General features: G+C 45.4%; 1 protein-coding gene across 4 annotated transcripts in view; it reads right to left on the reverse strand.

Annotated features, from left to right (window-relative positions):
• Positions 1-1470: 1470 nt before the first annotated feature.
• The window catches only part of NCAM1 (neural cell adhesion molecule 1), a 216082-nt gene continuing 198147 nt past the window's right edge, over positions 1471-19405 (reverse strand). For 3 of the 4 annotated variants that reach the window (XM_076071289.1, XM_032964618.2, XM_076071288.1), the window contains 4 exons: positions 16319-16547; positions 15094-15213; positions 9544-10470; positions 1471-8693 (listed from right to left, as the gene is read on the reverse strand). In XM_076071289.1, coding sequence (XP_075927404.1) covers positions 8552-8693; positions 9544-10470; positions 15094-15213; positions 16319-16547 — 1418 coding nt within the window. In that variant the 3' untranslated portion in view covers positions 1471-8551. The remainder of the gene's footprint in view (positions 8694-9543; positions 10471-15093; positions 15214-16318; positions 16548-19405) is intronic. The other variant, XM_076071290.1, reaches the window with a different exon arrangement.

Consider the following 19405-nt stretch of genomic DNA (forward strand, 5'->3'; position numbering starts at 1 on the left):
TTCTGTGACCAGTCACAAGCTAATCCCCCAGCTATTTCAATGATAAATTCTCCTGTTTGATATGTAAACCCCTTTGTCAAGGTGCCTCACTTCTCTCAACCCGCTTAAAAAGACGCTGCGAATCTTAGCAGCGTTCATTAAAGCTCTGTCGTCCCGACAGTTTTGTTCCTTCACCTGAAGAAGGCTACTTGTGTTGTGGCCGAAACGTCGTGAGAATTTCATTGTTTTATTTTATTCTCATTCTACGCGACTTTACCGAAAGAACCAAAGAAGATGAATACTTGCAGTCACGAAAGCTTTAAATCGAAGACATTATTATTACTCCGATATTATTTAATCTCTTTTGCAGGTGGGGTTGGTGGCTCACACAATATATCATTGCGATGTACAACATATTGGTCTAAGAGATGACAGTATCGCAAAGGGGGTTTGCGACCCACTACAATTGTAAATGTTTGGCTGAAAAGTAATTGTAAAAAAATATATTAACCATGAATAAAATCTCATATGTGAAATCATTGAATCCGATGCTCTTGCAAATGCTGGGCCGTCCTGACTGCTCTTAGTTGTCTTGAGTGTGTGGTCAAAATTCCACATTCATTCGGCAGAGATGCTCACCCAGGTGTGTGGTTGTGATGGTTTTTTTGTGCCATCTGCCCAGTTGCTTGCTTTGCGTTGGTATTGTTATGAGGGCGCTTTGCCAGGTGTATTGTGTTGTTCGTGTCGATGGGGGCCTCGGAATTTAAATCTAAAAGCATTTCTTATATAACATTAAGTATTTGAATTGTATAAATACGAATGTGCTGAGTAGAACCTTAGGTTGTTACGGTGGCGAGATGTTAACTACCTCGTCTGGTATGTAGAAGGTCGTGGGTTCGATCCTGACCTTGACACCTGTTGTATATTTGAAACTTGCATGTTCTCCCCGTGGTCGTGTGGATTTTTCTCTGGGTCCTCCGGGTTTTCCCCCCACATTTATAAACATGCATTTTGAGTATTTGGCTTCAATAAATGTCCACTTAAGCCACTTCGTTGAGCACATCATTTCTGACCAGGTCACTTATTTAAAAAGAGTTGTATAGCCCCAAGTGGGCCTTATCTGCGAAATAATAAGTTTGTTTTTTAGCTTAAACTGCGAGCAGGCTTCTCCATGCAGTGTCATGAGGCGAGACCACTCTGCATGATCCGTGTGAGTTTCTTGGAGACACTCTGGATCAATATCACTCGCCACTCATGTGAGCCGGGTCCTCCAGTTCCCTCCACATTTGGAATCAACATGCGTTTACAGTATTGGGCTGCTATAAATTTCAACATGATAAGCCGCTTCGTTGAGCTATCATTTGTGATAACAAAAAAAAATATAACTGTACAGCTCAGTGGGCCTTACCTGGTAAAATAAAATGTTTTAGGTTTTAATCGGTAACGGACATGATAGAGGCATGTAAAAATGAAAACAAGCATGCTGCAGAATTCCTCATTGCGTTCAGATTTATTCAAACATGTTAGTTGTTTTTTTCCTCGTATTTATTTTATTTTTGTTTCAATCTGTTTTTCTTCTTCACGGTGGCAATATATGCTACTTGATAACGGTGACCTACACACACACACTGCACTCGATGAAGAGGGGTTGTTGTAGTTGTTGGTGTCCCGGATGAATTTTTCAAACGTATTTACAGAAGAACGCAACAAGGTGCGGATGACGACGCGGGTGTTGCCTGGGTGGTTGAGTGAGTGACTGGGGAGGTGAGTGGGTGGTTGTGAATGGACGAGTGGTTGATAGAGTGATTGAGTAGGTGAGTGAGAGGTTGTGAATGGACGAGTGGTTGAGCGAGTGACTGGGCAGGTGAGTGGGTGGTTGTGAATGGACGAGTGGTTGATAGAGTGATTGAGTAGGTGAGTGAGTGGTTGTGAATCGACGAGTGGTTGAGCAAGTGACTGGGCAGGTGAGTGGATGGTTGTGAATGGACGAGTGGTTGATAGAGTGATTGAGTAGGTGAGTGAGTGGTTGTGAATCGACGAGTGGTTGAGCGAGTGACTGGGCAGGTGAGTGGGTGGTTGTGAAAGGACGAGTGGTTGATAGAGTGGTTGAGTACGTGAGTGAGTGGTTGTGAATCGACGAGTGGTTGAGCGAGTGACTGGGCAGGTGAGTGGGTGGTTGTGAAAGGACGAGTGGTTGATAGAGTGATTGAGTACGTGAGTGAGTGGTTGTGAATGGATGAGTGGTTGAGCGAGTGACTGGGCAGGTGAGTGGGTGGTTGTGGGTGGATGGGTGAGTGGGTCGGTGGGTGAGTGAGCGAGCGGACGTTGTGGATGGTGGACGAGCTGTTGAGTGGGTACAATTTTGAGATTGGCCGTTTGCATCCGGCAAAATCACATGCACAGAAGAAACACAACTATAAACTCAATCTGTTGACACAACATCTGAACAACAGAGACGGCTGCAGCTTTGTTATTTTTCTATTTTTTTTTTACAGAACGCGTTCACGAGACAAGCCTCCCATTTTTCTGAACATCGTTTTCACTTCCCCTTGGTATTGACGGTATCCCCCCCCCCCTTCAAAAAATGAAACCACAAGACGAATATTTGAATCCAGGAAAAAAAGCAGATTAGAAGAAACAGGAACCACGATCTTAACAAACCCTGTTTTTGCAACAAGCGCATAGGCATATCAATTGACAATCAGTGTGCTACTTCTGTTGCTCATCTTACTTTATCCGAAGTACAGGTAAAATTAAGTAATATTGTGCCCATTGTCTTACTGCCATCAGCATCACAGCATTGCTGACTAACTGCACGCTACCCTGGTCAGATGCACGACACGTGGTGAGCAAGCGGTGAGTGGGGGAAGGTTCACCCCCCCTTTTTTTTAATCGTACAAGCTAAGATATGTTTGTTTCATTACCGAATACAAATACGCTACTCTATATGCCATTAACTTTGACAAACACAGCTCTGTTTTGACAGCGCCGTCTGGCTCGTTAGCTCCACGCAGCCTGTTTGCTCTGAGTCCAAAAAAGCGGTGACCTCAATGACACAGCGCCGTGGTTTCAGAGACAGCCGGGCGTCTTCTTAATTTTTTATTTCATTCTAATCAGTTTTTAGGCAATTGCCAGCTACGTCACGCCGACACGAAAACGAAGGACAGAATTCGTTATCCTTTTCCCAAGCGCTTTCACATGAACTGTCCCGATTCGAGATGTTTCCGTTTAACACGTAGGCTTTCGCGACCAATATCATCCATAAGAGGTTTTTTTTTTTTTGGGGGGGGGGGGGGCTAGATCGCGTAAATCGCGATTTACGGTAAAGGTCGCGTAAAAACGCGATCGAACTAATAAAAAAAAACCTCGATTATGCTCGAGTGTTTCCATTCGACGGATAAAAAGGGTCGACCACCCTTTGACAAAAATGTGACTTTTTCAGCGAAGCAAATGGCGCCAGTGGGTTTTTGAGCAAAGGAGCCTGCCTCCCTTGTTCAAGACAGCTGCCTCCCTTGCCCAAGACGGCGTCTCGGACATTGACGCTGCCCTTTCAGAGCCGAAAGCAAACATGAGAGTAGAAGGGTGAAAAGGTTGAAGGTTGTTTAGATTTTTTTTTAACCACACACAGGAGACCGGTTTGTTTTTACGCTTTAAAAAAAAAACTGTCGTGAACGATGCCTTTGCCCATTGTCTCCGCACACTGTCGCAGGCACGGGCAATTGCCAAAAACACACAGCCGCACAGTATGCATTCTTCAGATCGCAAGACGGTGCTTGTAAATTAATGGGAATAATGTCTAGGGCAATGTTGTTCACTGATTCTCAGAGGGGGAGGGGGGGTCACTTTCGCCGATAAGGCATCATCAGCAGTGTGAGGATTGCCACACATTTTTAAACCACTGTTGGGTTTGACAGCAGCACGATGACGATGATGATGGGGGGTGTTGTCACCATTTGTGTTTTTTGTTCGATGGCCGCAAGTCAGGGGCCACTAGTGGCCCGCCAGGCCTTGCAACGAAGAAAGCCGCTCTATGGCGTCAAAGGTGTTTTGAGCCAAGCTTTTCCACCAACAAAAATAATTCCCTGCGAATGTGAGCCAAGCGGACGGCGCATGACCGTGGCTACCGGGGCGACGATTTTTTTTAAATATATATAAACGTCCAAGCGAACATCGACGTCGTTCAAATGACAATGCATTCAAATTTCGCGGTGTGTTTTATTACTTCTATCATTACTGATGCACGCAGAAACAAACACATTTATATTAACATCATCCGGCGGCCTCGGCTGTATCGGCGAGAAGTGAACGAGTCGGGGACCCACTGTCTGGCAAGATTATCCTCACCGCATTTACGAATTTGTTGCGCTCGCTAAGAGAAAAAAAGCAACACGTGGCATTGTTGTTCTTGCTAACAATGAGATCGGGTCCGTTTCGGCAGCTGGGCGTTGCTCAAAGTTACAATATGCACACTCGTCTATAATACACAGGTCAGCGTAACTGGTTTATTCTGCATTTGAATGCAGATGGTGTCTGATTTTTATTTGTCTCGCCTTTCGCCTCCTCCTCCAAACCCCCTAGATGTAAAACGACAAAGCCAGCAAAACGCAGAGCTTGGTCGTAACACGGACACCTTAAACCAGCATCGAGCGACGTCACCGGCACACGTGAACTAATTACACAGGGATTAGATTGCTAAACTACCGCATGTTTAAAAATAATAATAAGAGAGAAAACGTAAACTACTTACTTTCGCAACACCTTTTGCAATTATTAATATTACAAAACCTTCACTTGCACTTAAAAATCAAGGATAGTATACCGGACTGCCTTGGGGGGGGAGGGGTGGAATAATTTCGCACATGGCACCTGTGTTATTTTCTATGGCTTAGCAACCGGTAGGTGGAATGGTTATTTCGCTGCACAATAAACCCGGCAAACCTAAGTTCGATTTCCAGTCACGGTCAACTTCGGTGGCGAGTTCTACCTGGACCGGTCGTTGCCCCCAACCCGCACTAACGAGCGTGGTGAGAGGTATGTTCAAATAACTGGCATGAGTTTAACACCTAGGCTTTCGCGACAAATATTATTCATAATCAAGGTTATTGGGTTGGATCGCGTAAGTATAAATGCGTCGAAATCCTCCACCACCCGACACAGCCAATTAGTAAAGGATTTGTCACGTAAACAAAGCGCGAATTAGTTACTACTTCAGCCCACCGGTGTGTTTGAGAGTAAATCCACAACATTTACAACTGCCATTCGTTCTACTTTTAGCTAAGCATTAAGTCCAATTACATTGTTAAGCCGGTTCTCATCACGTGGGAGGTAAGTCACGTGGGAGGTAACACATAAATGTTTAAATAAGTTACACCGATTTACTCATTTACTGGAATAGATGAACAAGCACTGGTGGGTTGTGAGGACAATTAACCAGCACTTTCACACTTAGACATGTCAGATTCAACTGTCCAGGGTCTGCCACATATGGATATGTGAAGACATTAAAATAGGTACTGCAGTTTCTCATTCTTTAAACCAATCCACATTTAAATGTGAATCTCAAGCAAAGACCATTCCAAGGTCATGGAATACAACCCACATTTGATTAGAGAACTATACATAAGAAAATCTGGCACAATATAAAATGTATACTCCTGGGACAGCAAGGCGCGGTGGACTTGGCCGAGCTGTAGTGTGTTGCCTACCGCTTGTTGCAGATATTTGTGGTTCAAATTCGGAAGGCAGTCCCTGGTTATAACTGCAGGTCTATTAACTGTAAAATTATACTGCCATCTGCTTCAACAGTGGACGTTAAATATCCCGTGGCATCGTTTGGAGGCCATTTTGAACGACGCCTAAGATCCACATTTTTGCAAATGACCCAATTGGGATTAACACGCAGCAAACACTGCCACCCCCCCCTCCCCCCACCGTGAAGCTACTGCAGACTATGTCTGTGAAACATATCACCAACCTTTGTGACCATCACGTGAACTCTGGTCATCCTCGCAGCGGCTCTTAGCTAGCCATCGAATAAGGACGGTCACTGCATTGCGCGCTTTCGGATACGCTTCTGCGGCCGTCTGGAACGCTCTTCCTTACGCAATTAGGAAGCCACTGGAGCTATGCACTTTTAAGTCCAGATTGAAGACTCATTCCTTTAAAACGTATTTTTATGTTTAATTTGTTGTCTTTCCTCCGCACCTCAGATTAGCACGGTTGGCTACTTACGGTGCGAAATAAGTTCAATATACATACAAACATGTGACAGCCCTGCACTATGAATTCCAAATGTACTCTGTTATTATTTTTGACACAATGAAGTGCGTCTTACTTCTACGAGTCTTGTATGTATCCTTGATATTAAGTTAACAACCCGACATTGCAATCCTTGGATAATCTATGAGCTAACGCTACGCAAGGGTAAGGCTCTATACCACTAGCCTGCATTCTAAACCTCAGCATACTTTCAAGCATACAGCACGCGCGCGCACACACATTTCACAATAATACAACGTTTTTTTTCCCAGCCAATGGAAGCTACTTAAGGTCTGTTGCACTAAGGAGATTTGCAAGTTTATACAATTTTAAGTTGTAATTTAGATCGGCGTTTGAATAATTGGTTTATATTTTTTCTTTCCCGATTTCAAACATTCCCAAACAAATTTAGCGGGATTATTCAATCAAGTACTATTGCCACGCGACTGAAAAATTGGGCAGTGATAGCACTCTGCTAATAATGATGGCTTTGTTGTTTTGATTCATAACGAAAACATTTTTTTATAAATCATTCATAAATATTGCATCATTACGTGCATTCCGATTGTTTAATTGGAATATATGTTGGATTAAAAAATAAAACAGGCACCAGACCTCAAGCAACGCCGTATGTATGTCTTAAAATATACATATAGACAAAAACACTGTGAAATAAACATTTGTTTGAATAACGGAAACCTTACAAAATCCTGGCACGTACACGCACGTTGCGAAACCAAAAAACTTCAGGCCATGCAGTATGAAATAATCCTTTTAGAAATAGAAAGTACTTTTGTATTAAAAAATAAAAATTAAGGAGAACATTCGAAGCTACCATAAATTGTAAAAACAAAAAGAACCAAGATGATGAAAATGTTTTCGTACGTATAAGTACAAAAGCACGTCAACACTTGCTTAAATATTTTCGTTTTTCGATTTTCCTCTCTGGGAATCAAAACAAAATCAATGGCTGGCACACACGCTACACAATACGTGACTTTATGTATTCGGTTTTTTAGGTCAGGGTTCGTGTGTGTGTTTGCGTGTTTCTAATTATAAGTACATATTCTGTACGCAGACATGTACGCGCAATCATTGAGAGATGGCACTGTTCGAGTTGTAAGCCTGGGTTGGAAATGAACGCAAAAAACAATATATAAAATACAAATGCAACATTTAAAAACGCGACTAGTCGCTGTTGCTCTTATCAAAAACCCTAAAAAATATGCCAGTTTTTAAGTGGAATCTTTTTAACATTTATTTTTTTGTTTTAGTTTTTTTTTGTAAGCAACTATTGGCTAAAAAAATGTGCCGAAGATGGGGGCGGCGACCTTCTCTTAAAAACAATTAAGAACGGAATAGGCGGCTTTGTTTTTCTCGCTCACAAGCCCAATTTGGAACTTATAATAGCAATTCTTACACTGGAATGTTTTTTGTAAAAATAAAATATTGATGTTTTAAAAGTATGCCATAATAACTATTCTCTAAGTAACTTTTAATGTGAAATGGGTGGGTTTTTTTTTTTTTACTTTGGATTAACTTGTTACAAAACAATGTAAAATCCACTAAATAGCATTGACATCTTGTTAAAATAAAATTACACGTGAAGCAGTCTTTTGAAAGTTGAATGAATGTTTAAGACATCAACATTTCCATGAAAATTACGGATACACTGCTCGTCTTTTTGTTTAAGAATGACAGCTCGAAAACATGCCAATAATTACACTCAAAACGAATCTTGGGAAGTAAATAAAAATTTCGCATGCGAAAAAATATTTATAATGACCATGGAATGTGTTAACATTAAAATGGTATTTTTTTAGGGTGTTATCTCATAAACGCAATTTGAATATTATTTTGTACAGTGAGATGACTAACAACTTCAGGTGTTATGCTAAAAAAAAATACTTCCCGAAAAAAATTGCTAAAACGACTTCAATCGTAATTTTTTTTTTTTAAATGTTGTCACGTAACCACAGGCTAAAAGTAAGCGAGCTCCCATCATGCCGCTGGGTTTTGTAATTTGGAGCTACTATGGACTCCTTGCAGTAAAGAATTGTGGGGAAATGTTTGGGATACCTAGGAGTTTATTTTTTTGTTGCACAAGGAAGGAAGGAATGGTGGGTTAGATGAGGATGAATCTCACAAATTGCGTGCACAACACAGAACGCCTTAAAAATTAACCAAAAATCGTTTTGGGTCAGGAAATTTGCTTCGGGGTGGGGCGGGGAGGGACAGTTAGGAGCGAGGCGACTGAGTGGACGGGGATGGGAGTGGGGGGGGCGCGGGAGTGGTGGCGGCAGTGGAAATCCCATCATGCCTTGCTCTCGTTTTGGTTGGCCACGGGCTGGATGGCCTCGTTGGGGACCGTCTTGAGCTCCACGTCGTCGGCTTTTACTTCGGGCGCAGGGGGCGCCGTCACGGTTTCAGACGGCTCCTCCTTTGCCGGAGATTTCCTGCATTCATCGCAGAAATCCCACGACAAGAAGAACAATGACAAGAACAACAGCGACACACGACAACCACGAGTTAACATTTGTTTGCAATCACAAGGGCGTGTTTGTTTGCGAGCAATGGCAATTGAAACCCTAATGTGCATAACTCGTGTGTTTGCTCCATTACAAAATGCAACCCTTCAATTTAATGCGGCACTCTGTCTAGTTCGTGTGAAAAAGCCTGACAAGAGTATAAACCGTATATAAATGACTGTATGTAATAAAATTAATGTAAAAAGGAGCTACAAATGAGCATGCACATGCTTTAAAATATGGAAAACAGCATTGTGATGGTGATGATGATGGTGATGACAAAAGGCACATTTTTCACACACGAAAACTGAATCGTTCTCTTATTTGGTTTAGGTCTGGCTTTCAATCCTCATTTGTTTTCCACGTACTAATAAACTCACACACTATGTGCAGAAGAGATAAAACAAGATCATTCTCAGAAAACCAAACCGCACGAAGAAGAAAAAAACCAACTTCACTACGCGAGCGGCGTTCGACGATCGACCGAACGTCATCGGGGCCCATGGTGATCTACAACAACGAGCAAAGCTCACGAATCAACCGAAATAAATCAACAAATTAAATAGACGAAAAATAAATCAACAAAAATAAATCGAGAAAATAAAATTAACGGCGTCGCCGCACGACCGGACACGGCGGTTCCAAGCACCTCCATTGACCACACGCACGACAGCCACATCACGACACGGAGCCACATCACGACACGGAGAGCGGAGGCAACTGCACGGGCACGAAAGCACGGCACGGACATGAAGCAGGAAATCGAGCGCTGGCGTACGTTTCCCCAGCTGCCGCGAGCGCCGCGAAAACGTCTCTAGCCAAGTCGAGTTCCCCGAGTCCGTCCACCGGCCCGTCCCTGTCGCCGCCGCCGCCGCCGCCGCCTCCGGCCCCCGCCGCCGAAGATTTTCCGCCCGATGGCTCCTCGGCCTTGACGTCCTTTTTCGGCCCTGCGTTCGCCTCTGCCGGCTTCTCCGGCTTCGGCGCTTGGCCGGCGGCACTTGCTGCGGCCGCGGTGGCCACGGGAGGTTTCGCAGGGCTGGCCGCGGCATTGGTGCCACCGGTGCTGTGATTCACGACGGGGGACGCAGCGGGAGGGGCAGTCGTGGCCGCGCCGTCTTCCTTCGGCGTGTCCGCTTTCTTTTCCGCCGTTGGAGCGGCTTGCGCCGGAGTCGCCCCCCCTGCCCCAACCGCCACCGCTGTCGCCGCCACCGGGCTTGCCGCGCCGGCCTGAGCGGCCCCGGGCGGCCGCGGAGCCGAACGGGACTTGGGACTCGGCGTCGCCGCCGTGACAACGGGAGAGCCGGAGCTCGGCGCTCGGGGATGACTCTTCGGCTTCTCCTGCTCCGGAGCGGCGCTCGTCGTGGGAGACGCCGCGGCGGCGGCGGCGGCGGCGGCGTTCTTGCCACCGGGCGACGCCGCGCTCGTCTTGATGGACGACGGGTCGCCCGGTTTTGGTTCGGAGGACGAGGTCGCCCCGGTCGCCGCGGCGACGGTCGGGCTCGCCGGGGCGTTGGTTTTGATCTTCGCCAGCGAGGCGGCGGAAGCGGTGGAGACCTTCTCGGCCGATGCCGTGGGAGCGATCTCGCTGGCGGGACTGCTGCCCGCGGTGACGTACGCCTCGGAGTTGGTGGTAGTGGTGGCGGTGCCGGCGTTACCGGAAGGGATGGGGTCTGCGATGACCGTCACCGCGGTGTCCGCGTTGCGCCTGCGCCATTTGTTTGGTCGCAGCGAACGAAGGCGTCCGCCGGAACGAGCGGGCAGCAGGAAGAGAGGAGGAGGAGGAGGCGGAAGGAGGAGGAGGAGGAGGAGAAAGAGAGATACGTGTACACATTGCGCACGTGTGCACACGAGGAAGGAGGAGTGCAGGTTTGCACACGCTCTCGGACCCGATGATGGTGTGTGGGTTCAGAACGGGCACTTGAATGAGGGGTTGTTCAGACACACGTTGGATGGAAATCAGATGAAAAATTTGGACAAAAAACAGCCGACAGATGTGGAAAACCAGAAGGACAGACATTTTACGTCACAAAAGCACAATAATTTGTCGCAAAACCCACATATACACTTGAACACAGAGATACACCAAATAAAAAAGACCATTAATAAACAAAATATGATTGTACAACATAAATGTAATATGGTTTCTGACAAGTGATTAATGGCATGCACTGCACAGTGTTGAAACTAAATGTTCCAGCGCAGCACCACGAGCTGCTTTTTCTTTCATTGTCTAGAAAATAAACCGTGAAATATAGTCAAAGCAAACTATAAAAAAGCTCATAAAGCATTAGCCTAAAATTTATTGCTGAATTATTAAAATTCCTAAATTATAAATCAATCTTTTTGTGGACCCAGTGCACTGAATTAACTTAATTTGACATTTAATTAGATGCGACAGTGATAGTGGAACATTTCTTAATTAATTAATCGGCTGTTTTCAGCCATACATCTGTATCACTATCTACACAACCCTGAGTCAAGTACTCTGAAAGTCGCCAGTGTCTTCGGACGCTTCAACATTTGCCGCCCAAGCGACTTTTAGCGAGCCACTCTCCACGTGGTGCTCTTGGTTCAATCCCGAGCAACGCTCGCAGGGAATTACCAAAGCATGCCATCTAAAGAAAGACGTGTATAATAAAGACCACATTGGCATTGGCAAATTCCAAACGCAAACGTTTCCTTCAACTTACAAGAGAAAGTTCTGTCCTGGTGGATATTGACCTGGTTAAAATGAAGGGTTATTGCTTACGCGCCACTGGTTACAGCATGATGTAATATCATTATTATGTGCGCATAAAAATTTCAATTGCTGGTAGTTTTGCTTTGTCCGTTCGGTTTTGCGGAGTCTATTATGGTATTTTTAATCTATTTTGTCTATTAAACTGCAGCCCTTATTGATTTTTAAGGCCGTTGCATTCTTAAAGTGTCGTCTGTGTTTATTTTCTGACATTACGATTTCATTACAATTTAACAACTACGCACGACGAAACTATTTTAGAATTCAACAGGATGAGAATGCATAACATATTAAAAAGTGGCCTTATTGCAAGCCTGATGCACAACATGTATAACTGTGTTGTTATTTTCAAGGGCATTCAACTCATCTGAAACCACTCCGAATCATTGAACCACATAAAAATGAAAAGTTGCGAAGAATATAATTCGTGTTATTTTCATTAAAAAGTAAAGAACGCATTTTTTTTTTACTCTGGATTAAGACGTGCCGTGTTTAACCACAGAAAATAACAAATGTGCAGTGATTTTGCCAAATGAAAAAAACTCACGAACACGAAGGAAGTGCACATGCGGATCCTGTTGTCTGCACGATGTATTTAAAACGTAACAATGGGCGCAGGAGTCAGCTAACACACAGTGGACATTTATTTAGAACACCATATACATATCACGTAACGAATGTGTTTTAAAATTTTCCTCTATCTATTTAATGCGAAAATAAATGAGCCTTCGCGAACGTGAACTAACGTTTCAGTGCTTATAATCTGCGCGCCGTGTTAGCTGTCCTTGTTATTGTACAATTGAAAGGTAAATTAGATGCAAATCACCGTGAAATATGTCAACGTCCGACTGCATCGGTGCAATTTAGCCCAATTAAACACATTTGTTTTGTTTTCCACGAAGCTTCTGAAGCTGTGAAGCCAGTGTCCACCTCCTCAACAAATATCTGTGCAGCTGAATACGTTTGTAGGTTCACAGCAGCCTGCATCATTATACCCATGAGCATTATGGGAAAGCTAGCATGGCGCAGGGATTGGCTATTTCCTTCTCGAGACTTTTAAATGTTAACATTTGTTTGAAATCCTAAACGCATTTTCGGTTTTGATTGTCGTGTGAATGGCATGACAATCAAATTAGCCACGAGGAAACAGTTACACTTAAGTGAAGAGAAATCCAAATATAACCAAGGGGTTTGGGGGTGGAGGTTCAACGTAACGAGGACATTATGACATTAAACACAGTGTGCAGGCGTGTGGAACATCGGCGCCACATGCAATGGGACATTAAACACAAGCAAAACAAACTAAATTATGTGGGCAATTTAATTTAATTTGGTAAGAGAATGATCTCAGAAAATGCTATGTTAGAGAGAGAGAAAACCACACATTCACTTGTCTTTAAAAAGTAATTATTTGCAACAGCTTCATTGACTTTTTTAAAGGACATCACAGATTTGGTTAAAATTCATGATAAAACGAGTAACCCTTTCTCTTGGGAGAAAGTATTTGATTATTTTGTTTGTTAAAGAGCACAGCCACCGTTTCCAGGAATGGCATCTGCTGGTGTCGCGATTGTGTGACGATGGTGATGGTGGTGATAACGAACTGACACATGGCAAATAAAAAGATAAAATGCAATTAGCCTGCATGAGACAAATGCCCGGAAACTCGGCATAATATGCAGTGTGACATTGTGTTTATAAGAGAATGATGAAATATTGTATGTTTTGTGCGCGCTTCCCTGCAATAACATATTTGGCACACACAAAGACAAAGATCCCCCGATATAGCCTTAACAGATTGTTGGGGCAAGTGCCGTTAGCTCAACACGCACACGCACCACACCGTACAGACATATTTGTGGTCTAATTGCTTCACAACTGGTTCTCGAGCATCTCAGAGCTACATCCAAATTGGTTTCCGTAAAATGTCACTTTAAGTGCACATTGCGCAAGCCGTTCTGTCGCCAACGTGAAGAAAAATTTCCAGTGTGGAATTGTCAACACACAATAAACTAACGTTTCCCATCTGGCAACATGCGCTGAAAGACGGTGGTGACATTCAAATAAAAAAAAAATCGTTTCTAAAGCCGAGTGTTTTGCTTGGTTTAATAGTGCCACGAAGCCTGGTGATTTAATTGTTACATTTTATGTTTTCACATAAAAAAAACACCTCACCGTCATATACTTTATCGTATTAAATGCATAATGACGTGAGCCGTTTCTTGCCAGGGATCATAAACAAATCTCTTGGTCCAAAAAAACCCGGCTTGGTTCGGAGGTTATTTAAAGTGAACGTGATAGCCGTGTTAAAGATTCCAGCTCCATATAACAATAAGTAGATGGCTGTATTAATAACTACGATGCTAATTTGTAACGAGCACAATTTCCACTTGCCCGAAGGCAGAGACCCTGAGGCACGGGCGAGCCCAGCTCTGAGATCCGCTCAGTAAAAGTCAACTGAAGAGATTGTATTTTTGAGAAGGCGCTTAAAGGTTGGTAAAGAGTCAGCACATGGAGGGGGTATGGCGTTACAAGGTGGAGAGGCCGACAACGTGGCATGAGCTCTAACTGCTGTAATTTACTCAAACAGTTAGATCCTCTCACCCCCCCCCCTCCCCCAATTTTTTTTTTTATAAAAAAATGTGTTATTGGCATCGTGTCATGTGGGTGAAGAAAATGTCCATTCGGAGCTCTGCAGCTAGCGGTGCATCACCTTGTGTCAGCACAAAGGGCACGCGAGATGCCACCGGAACTACTTTGTGAAATCCACCGTGTCGATGTGTTCATCGACACCAATCATCGTCTTCTGAACAGAACACTCATTTACCTATGCTAAGGGGGCACACCTTAAATTTTCCTGCAAGAGATTATTTGTCCCAAATCAATCAGACGCCTCGTACATTGATTTCGGTCAAATCAAGTGATCAGACTCACACCGTCAACCCCCTCTACGACTAGAGTCTGCGTTAATAGCCAGATCCTAACCCAGATTTCTCAGCGGCATCTGTATGTAGAACTTTTTTCGCACCGTACGTAGTCAACCGTGCTAATTGGAGATGCGGGGGAAGGACAACAAACGACTCAGCGGGGTGACCTACAAGGCACCAGCCGCCCCTCCTGGACGTTGTCAATCTCAACACTGTGAGCTTTAGTTGTGGCTCGGCTCTGGCTTGGCCACGAACACATCTCATCTCAAGCTCGTGCAGCTCAGTCGCTTATAAAGGTATACGAGTGGCTCAGCCATGCCTTGGGCTCAGGCCCTCAGCGTCACGGGAAATCTTTTATTTGAGTTCAGTTTGTTGTCTTTCTCATCCCCACTCCGCACCTCCGATTAGCACTGTTGGCTACGTACGTGCGCGAAAGAAGTTCAACACACGAACGTACAAACGCACGTACATCCCGAGCATGACTCGGGAGCATGTTCAGAGGCGGCTCAAGTTGAGCACGGCTTTTGGCTTTGCTCGCTTGAGCCCGAGCCAAAGCCGGAGCCGCGGCCTGAGCCGAACGGTGTTACAGCGCAAGGACAGATGCAGCAGAGGCAGCGAGCGGTGACGGTCGCGGTTTGCAACGATGCGACCGACAGGGACATACTCGGGCTGCGTCAGCGGCGTGGTCTCGGTGGGCTCGCTCGCCGGGCCGCCATCCTCGTGGTTGGCCGTCGCCTCCTCCTCCGTCTTCACCTCCACGATCGGCTCCTTCGACTCCTCCTTCCTGCCTCGGACAAACGGCAACGAGCGACGGAGGTCTCAGTGGCGTCGGCGAGCGGACCCGCGAGCGGCCGAGAAAAAGGAAACGCTACGAGCGGACGCGCCGCACGCACGCGATGGCCGTACTGGAGCGACGAACGTCTGTCGACATTTACATTTTTAATCCGGCCTCTGTCCATCTAGGCCAGGGGTGGGCATTTTTTTTTACTCGCGGGCCACAAAAGGGTTCTTAAATTTGACAGAGGGGCCGGGCCAGGAACAGATGGATGGAGTGTTTGTGTAAACTTATATAAATGACATGTAAAAATCATTACATGAAAGGATTTGGCCTTTAACAGGTAGCAAAGCATTTATTTGCAAGGAAATTTAACAAATTGCACGAACATGAACAATACAAAAACATGTCGTAACTCCCGGTCAAAGTGCGCCAACTAATGGGGAAATGGGGGCATTACAGGAGAAGGGGAAAATTTAATTTAATTTAATAGTAATATTTGGACAAGTTCGGCGGGCCGGATTAAAAAGCCGGCCCGGGGGCCGTACTTTGCCCATGTCTGGCCTAGACAAAGACGATATACCCAGTGCGGTGAGTGGGCAGATGGTGTGGTCTATACCACGCCCGGTCGTCTTTGCCTCCCCCATGGTGATGTTCACACACCATGCCAAGCACTCGCTTAAAGGTGATTTGACCTACGGATGGGTGGTAGTTTGCAACGCAGTGCGCTATACATTACCCAACGCTGCCCATTTTTGCCCATATACACACAAACAAAGATCGCTTACATAGCCTTAACAGACTGTTGGGACAAGTGCTGTTAGTGAGCACCTTTGAAGGCTGGCACGGCACACGAGGGGGTGGGTGGCCAACACCACGCCCGACCGCCTTTGTATCCCCAGTGGCGATGTTAACACACTGCACCAGGTACTAATTTGAGGCCGAATTGACCTAGGGGAGGCCCAGGACCGGTTAAGATATTCGTCACTAGTGTTGACCATGAGCAAGAATCGAACACCATGTCGCCGAGTTCGTAGCGCAGCGCGCTAGCCGCTACACTACCACTCCCCCCAAATACATACAGGCAAACACACCCACAGAGATGTATACTCACGAGTAGGAAGCCTTGCCCTGCTCCGGGTCGGCTGCCCCCTTCCCGGAAGGCCCAGCCTTGCCGCACAAGCTGACCGTGATGCACATGAGGAGGCCGCACTTCTTCAGGAAGTAGCAGGTGACATCGATGGCCACGAGCAAGATGAGGAAGATGACAATGACGATGCCGATGATGGCGCCCGTGCCCATCCCGCCGGCGGCCCGGAGGATGCCCGAGTCGCCGTCATCGCCTGTCCCGGAAGCGGAGGGGGGAGCGGCACACGGGCGAGGATGAGGTGGGTGAGGAGGGTTCTCATCGTGGCTCCAGGGCGAGGGCACTGCCAAGCCAAAAGGAGCGCACACCGCTGCGTTGTACGGCGTGAAAGTTTCGACCCACGTGAATGTTGCGGGGGGGTTTTAATGAGACCGATGTTACGATGAGCCAACTGCTAAAATAAAAGTATAGGATTGGTTTTCGACACGTAGTGGTTTCCTCGACGTGTAAATTCGATTCACCCTCCACCCCAAAAAAGACAAAACTGTTCCAAAAGGCTATGATGGTGAGAATTTTTTAATTTGCAACTTTTGAATGCAACGGACCCGGGACTGGTATGCAGTAGTTTTGTAACTCAGTGAAGTCTAAAGTTTGTTGCACATTTGCCAAAATGTTTACAGAAATCTATATAAAATTAGCCCATAAACAAATACGGTAAATTGCAGTGCATCCTTATTGTAACCTGAATTCGCTGCTTCGCTCTATATTGGAGTAATAATTTCTGAAACAACAATGTTGCACGTCACGTACACTCGTACAAGTTTGAAAATTTATATTTTCAATTCCACAGCAATTTGCAGTGAGCCACTGCTAATTTACCAAGTTAGCTGCAGTGCACTCTATGCATTTAAACAAAACCGGAAATAAAAAAACCTCCCCACGTAGCTCAGACAGCGTCCGGAATGCAACATTAACGCTGCGACGCGCCCTCTCTGAGGGTAGCGTGCACACGCGATGGTCAGAGTCACCTGTCGACTGGGTCGGGTGTTCATCATGGTTGGGTACGGAAGGTTCGAAACAAGTTCAACGTAAATAAAAAAAATGTTTTAATGTATTTATGTTGAATTTCTTTCGCACAGTACGTAGCCGACAGTGGTAATCGGAGGTGCGAGGGAGGGACAAGAAACGAAAACACAAAGAGGCAGTTCTTAAGAAATGAGTTCTCAAGGGAACTGGCACACACGCTCCCACTATGCAGGCTTCTCGTTATTAAATTCTCAGCCGCACCCTACAATCTCACCCGCCCGTTTCCCCCAACACCCCGAGAGCTAAGGCAGTTTGCTATCCCGTCTCCGTCATACCTCTCTGCATGTCAAACCCACACACCCTCCGCCAACCCTCCCCATCCACCAAAACCCTTGCATATCCACCCCCGCTTTCTCCTCGAAGCCCTCCAGCAACAGCATAAACTTCACATTTATTTATCAAAACGAGGACAAACGCCACTCGTGATGAATTGCACGCTCGGAATGAGATTCGTTTCTCTCCGTGGCACTCAAGCAGGCGTGCACGTACGGTGCGGCTGGAAAATGAAGTTGTGTATCCGGGGCGCTGCATCGCTACCGATAATAAGGCAGATTAAGTGCCGCTTCGAAAACGGAGTTCAGCTACCTCCGTTGGGCGCCGATCACTTAGAGGAACGGGATCCCTCCCTCACGCCCTTTCCTCGTCCCCCACCCCCCCAAGTTAAAACTCCTTCCGCTAACCGTGCTAGTTTAATTCATTTTCGTCTCTCTAACTCGTCCCCAGCAACATTTATTAGCTCTTGTCAGATCAACTTAACAAACAAAATTAACCATGAAAGCATGCAGAAACAGTTTTTTTTTTTACAATCATGACTAATAGATGAGAGAAAAGAAAATGTACAAGCGTTTTTCCTTGCCAACGGGACGCCAAGCTGTGTCATGAAACGCAGCTTCCATTTTTGCACCAGAGGCAAGTTTTTTTTGGTGAGCTTTCTGCCTTACACGCTTAAATTAAAATGTAAATAATTAAACTATTCATAATAAACGTTTTTGGGTTATATCGCGTTATTTCTGAATGTGTCGTAACCCTCCACCACCCGACACGGCCAATCAGTAAAAAAGTGTCACGTTGACAAAAGACAAAATAGTTCACTACTTTAGCCCACCGGTGTGTTGAAGAGTGAATCCGCAACATTTAAAAATTGTGAGTACGACGTTTCGCTGGTAATTACATCCAGCATCATCGGACAATTTGCCCGATGATGCTGGATGTTCGCGAAAGCCTACGTGTTAATTAAACTATTGCTATTGACTATTTGTACCAGGTAAAGCCCACTGAGCTATACAGCTATTTTCCAGAAGCGACCTGGCCACAAATGATATCTCAACGAAGTGGCTTATCACGGGGAAATGTATAGCAGCCAAATACTCTAAACGTGTGATGTTGATTCTAAATTTGGAGGGGAACCGGAGGAGCCCGACAAAAATCCACGCAACCACAGGGAGAGAGACACGCAAACTCAAAATATACAGGGGTCAGGGTTGGGATCGAATCCACGACCTCCTGCATACCAGGCGAGGGAGTTAACATCTCGCCACCGTGGCGAGCTTGAACAGGGCTAGCGTGTAGAAATAATAATCACATGCCAAAGTATAATAAAGTGTGTGAGAGCACATTTTACAAATACACCGAAATCGCGGAGTTTATGACACACCGGGAGGAAGTAAGCGGGCAGCCAAACAGACTTGTGTGCAGCAGAGTGCTATCAACATAAACAGCAGCGTGCTGGTAATTCCCTGTAAAATGGCGTTCCTCCTGCCTATCCCATCCAATTAAAACTCGATTGTGGAAAATTTTAACTCCCAGCAAATCTTGGCCAGAATGTCTAAGTTTGAGTCACACGTTATGTGTGCGCGCGGGGTGATAAATGTGGAAAAATGAGAAACACAGCCCACGTACTCTTGTGCAAACGCCATTAATTTTAAATATGTAACCTTAATATCTCATCCCGGGGAAAATAATTAAACGCAAGGGCAAATGGTGTTAGCCATGCATTTGACAGCACTCTTAAGACTTATGCAAATAGTC

Source organism: Petromyzon marinus, chromosome 32 (genome assembly GCF_048934315.1).
Source record: "Petromyzon marinus isolate PM22_M1 ecotype Great Lakes invasive population chromosome 32, UKy_Petmar_22M1.pri1.0, whole genome shotgun sequence".
Classification (NCBI taxonomy): Eukaryota; Metazoa; Chordata; class Hyperoartia; order Petromyzontiformes; family Petromyzontidae; genus Petromyzon; species Petromyzon marinus.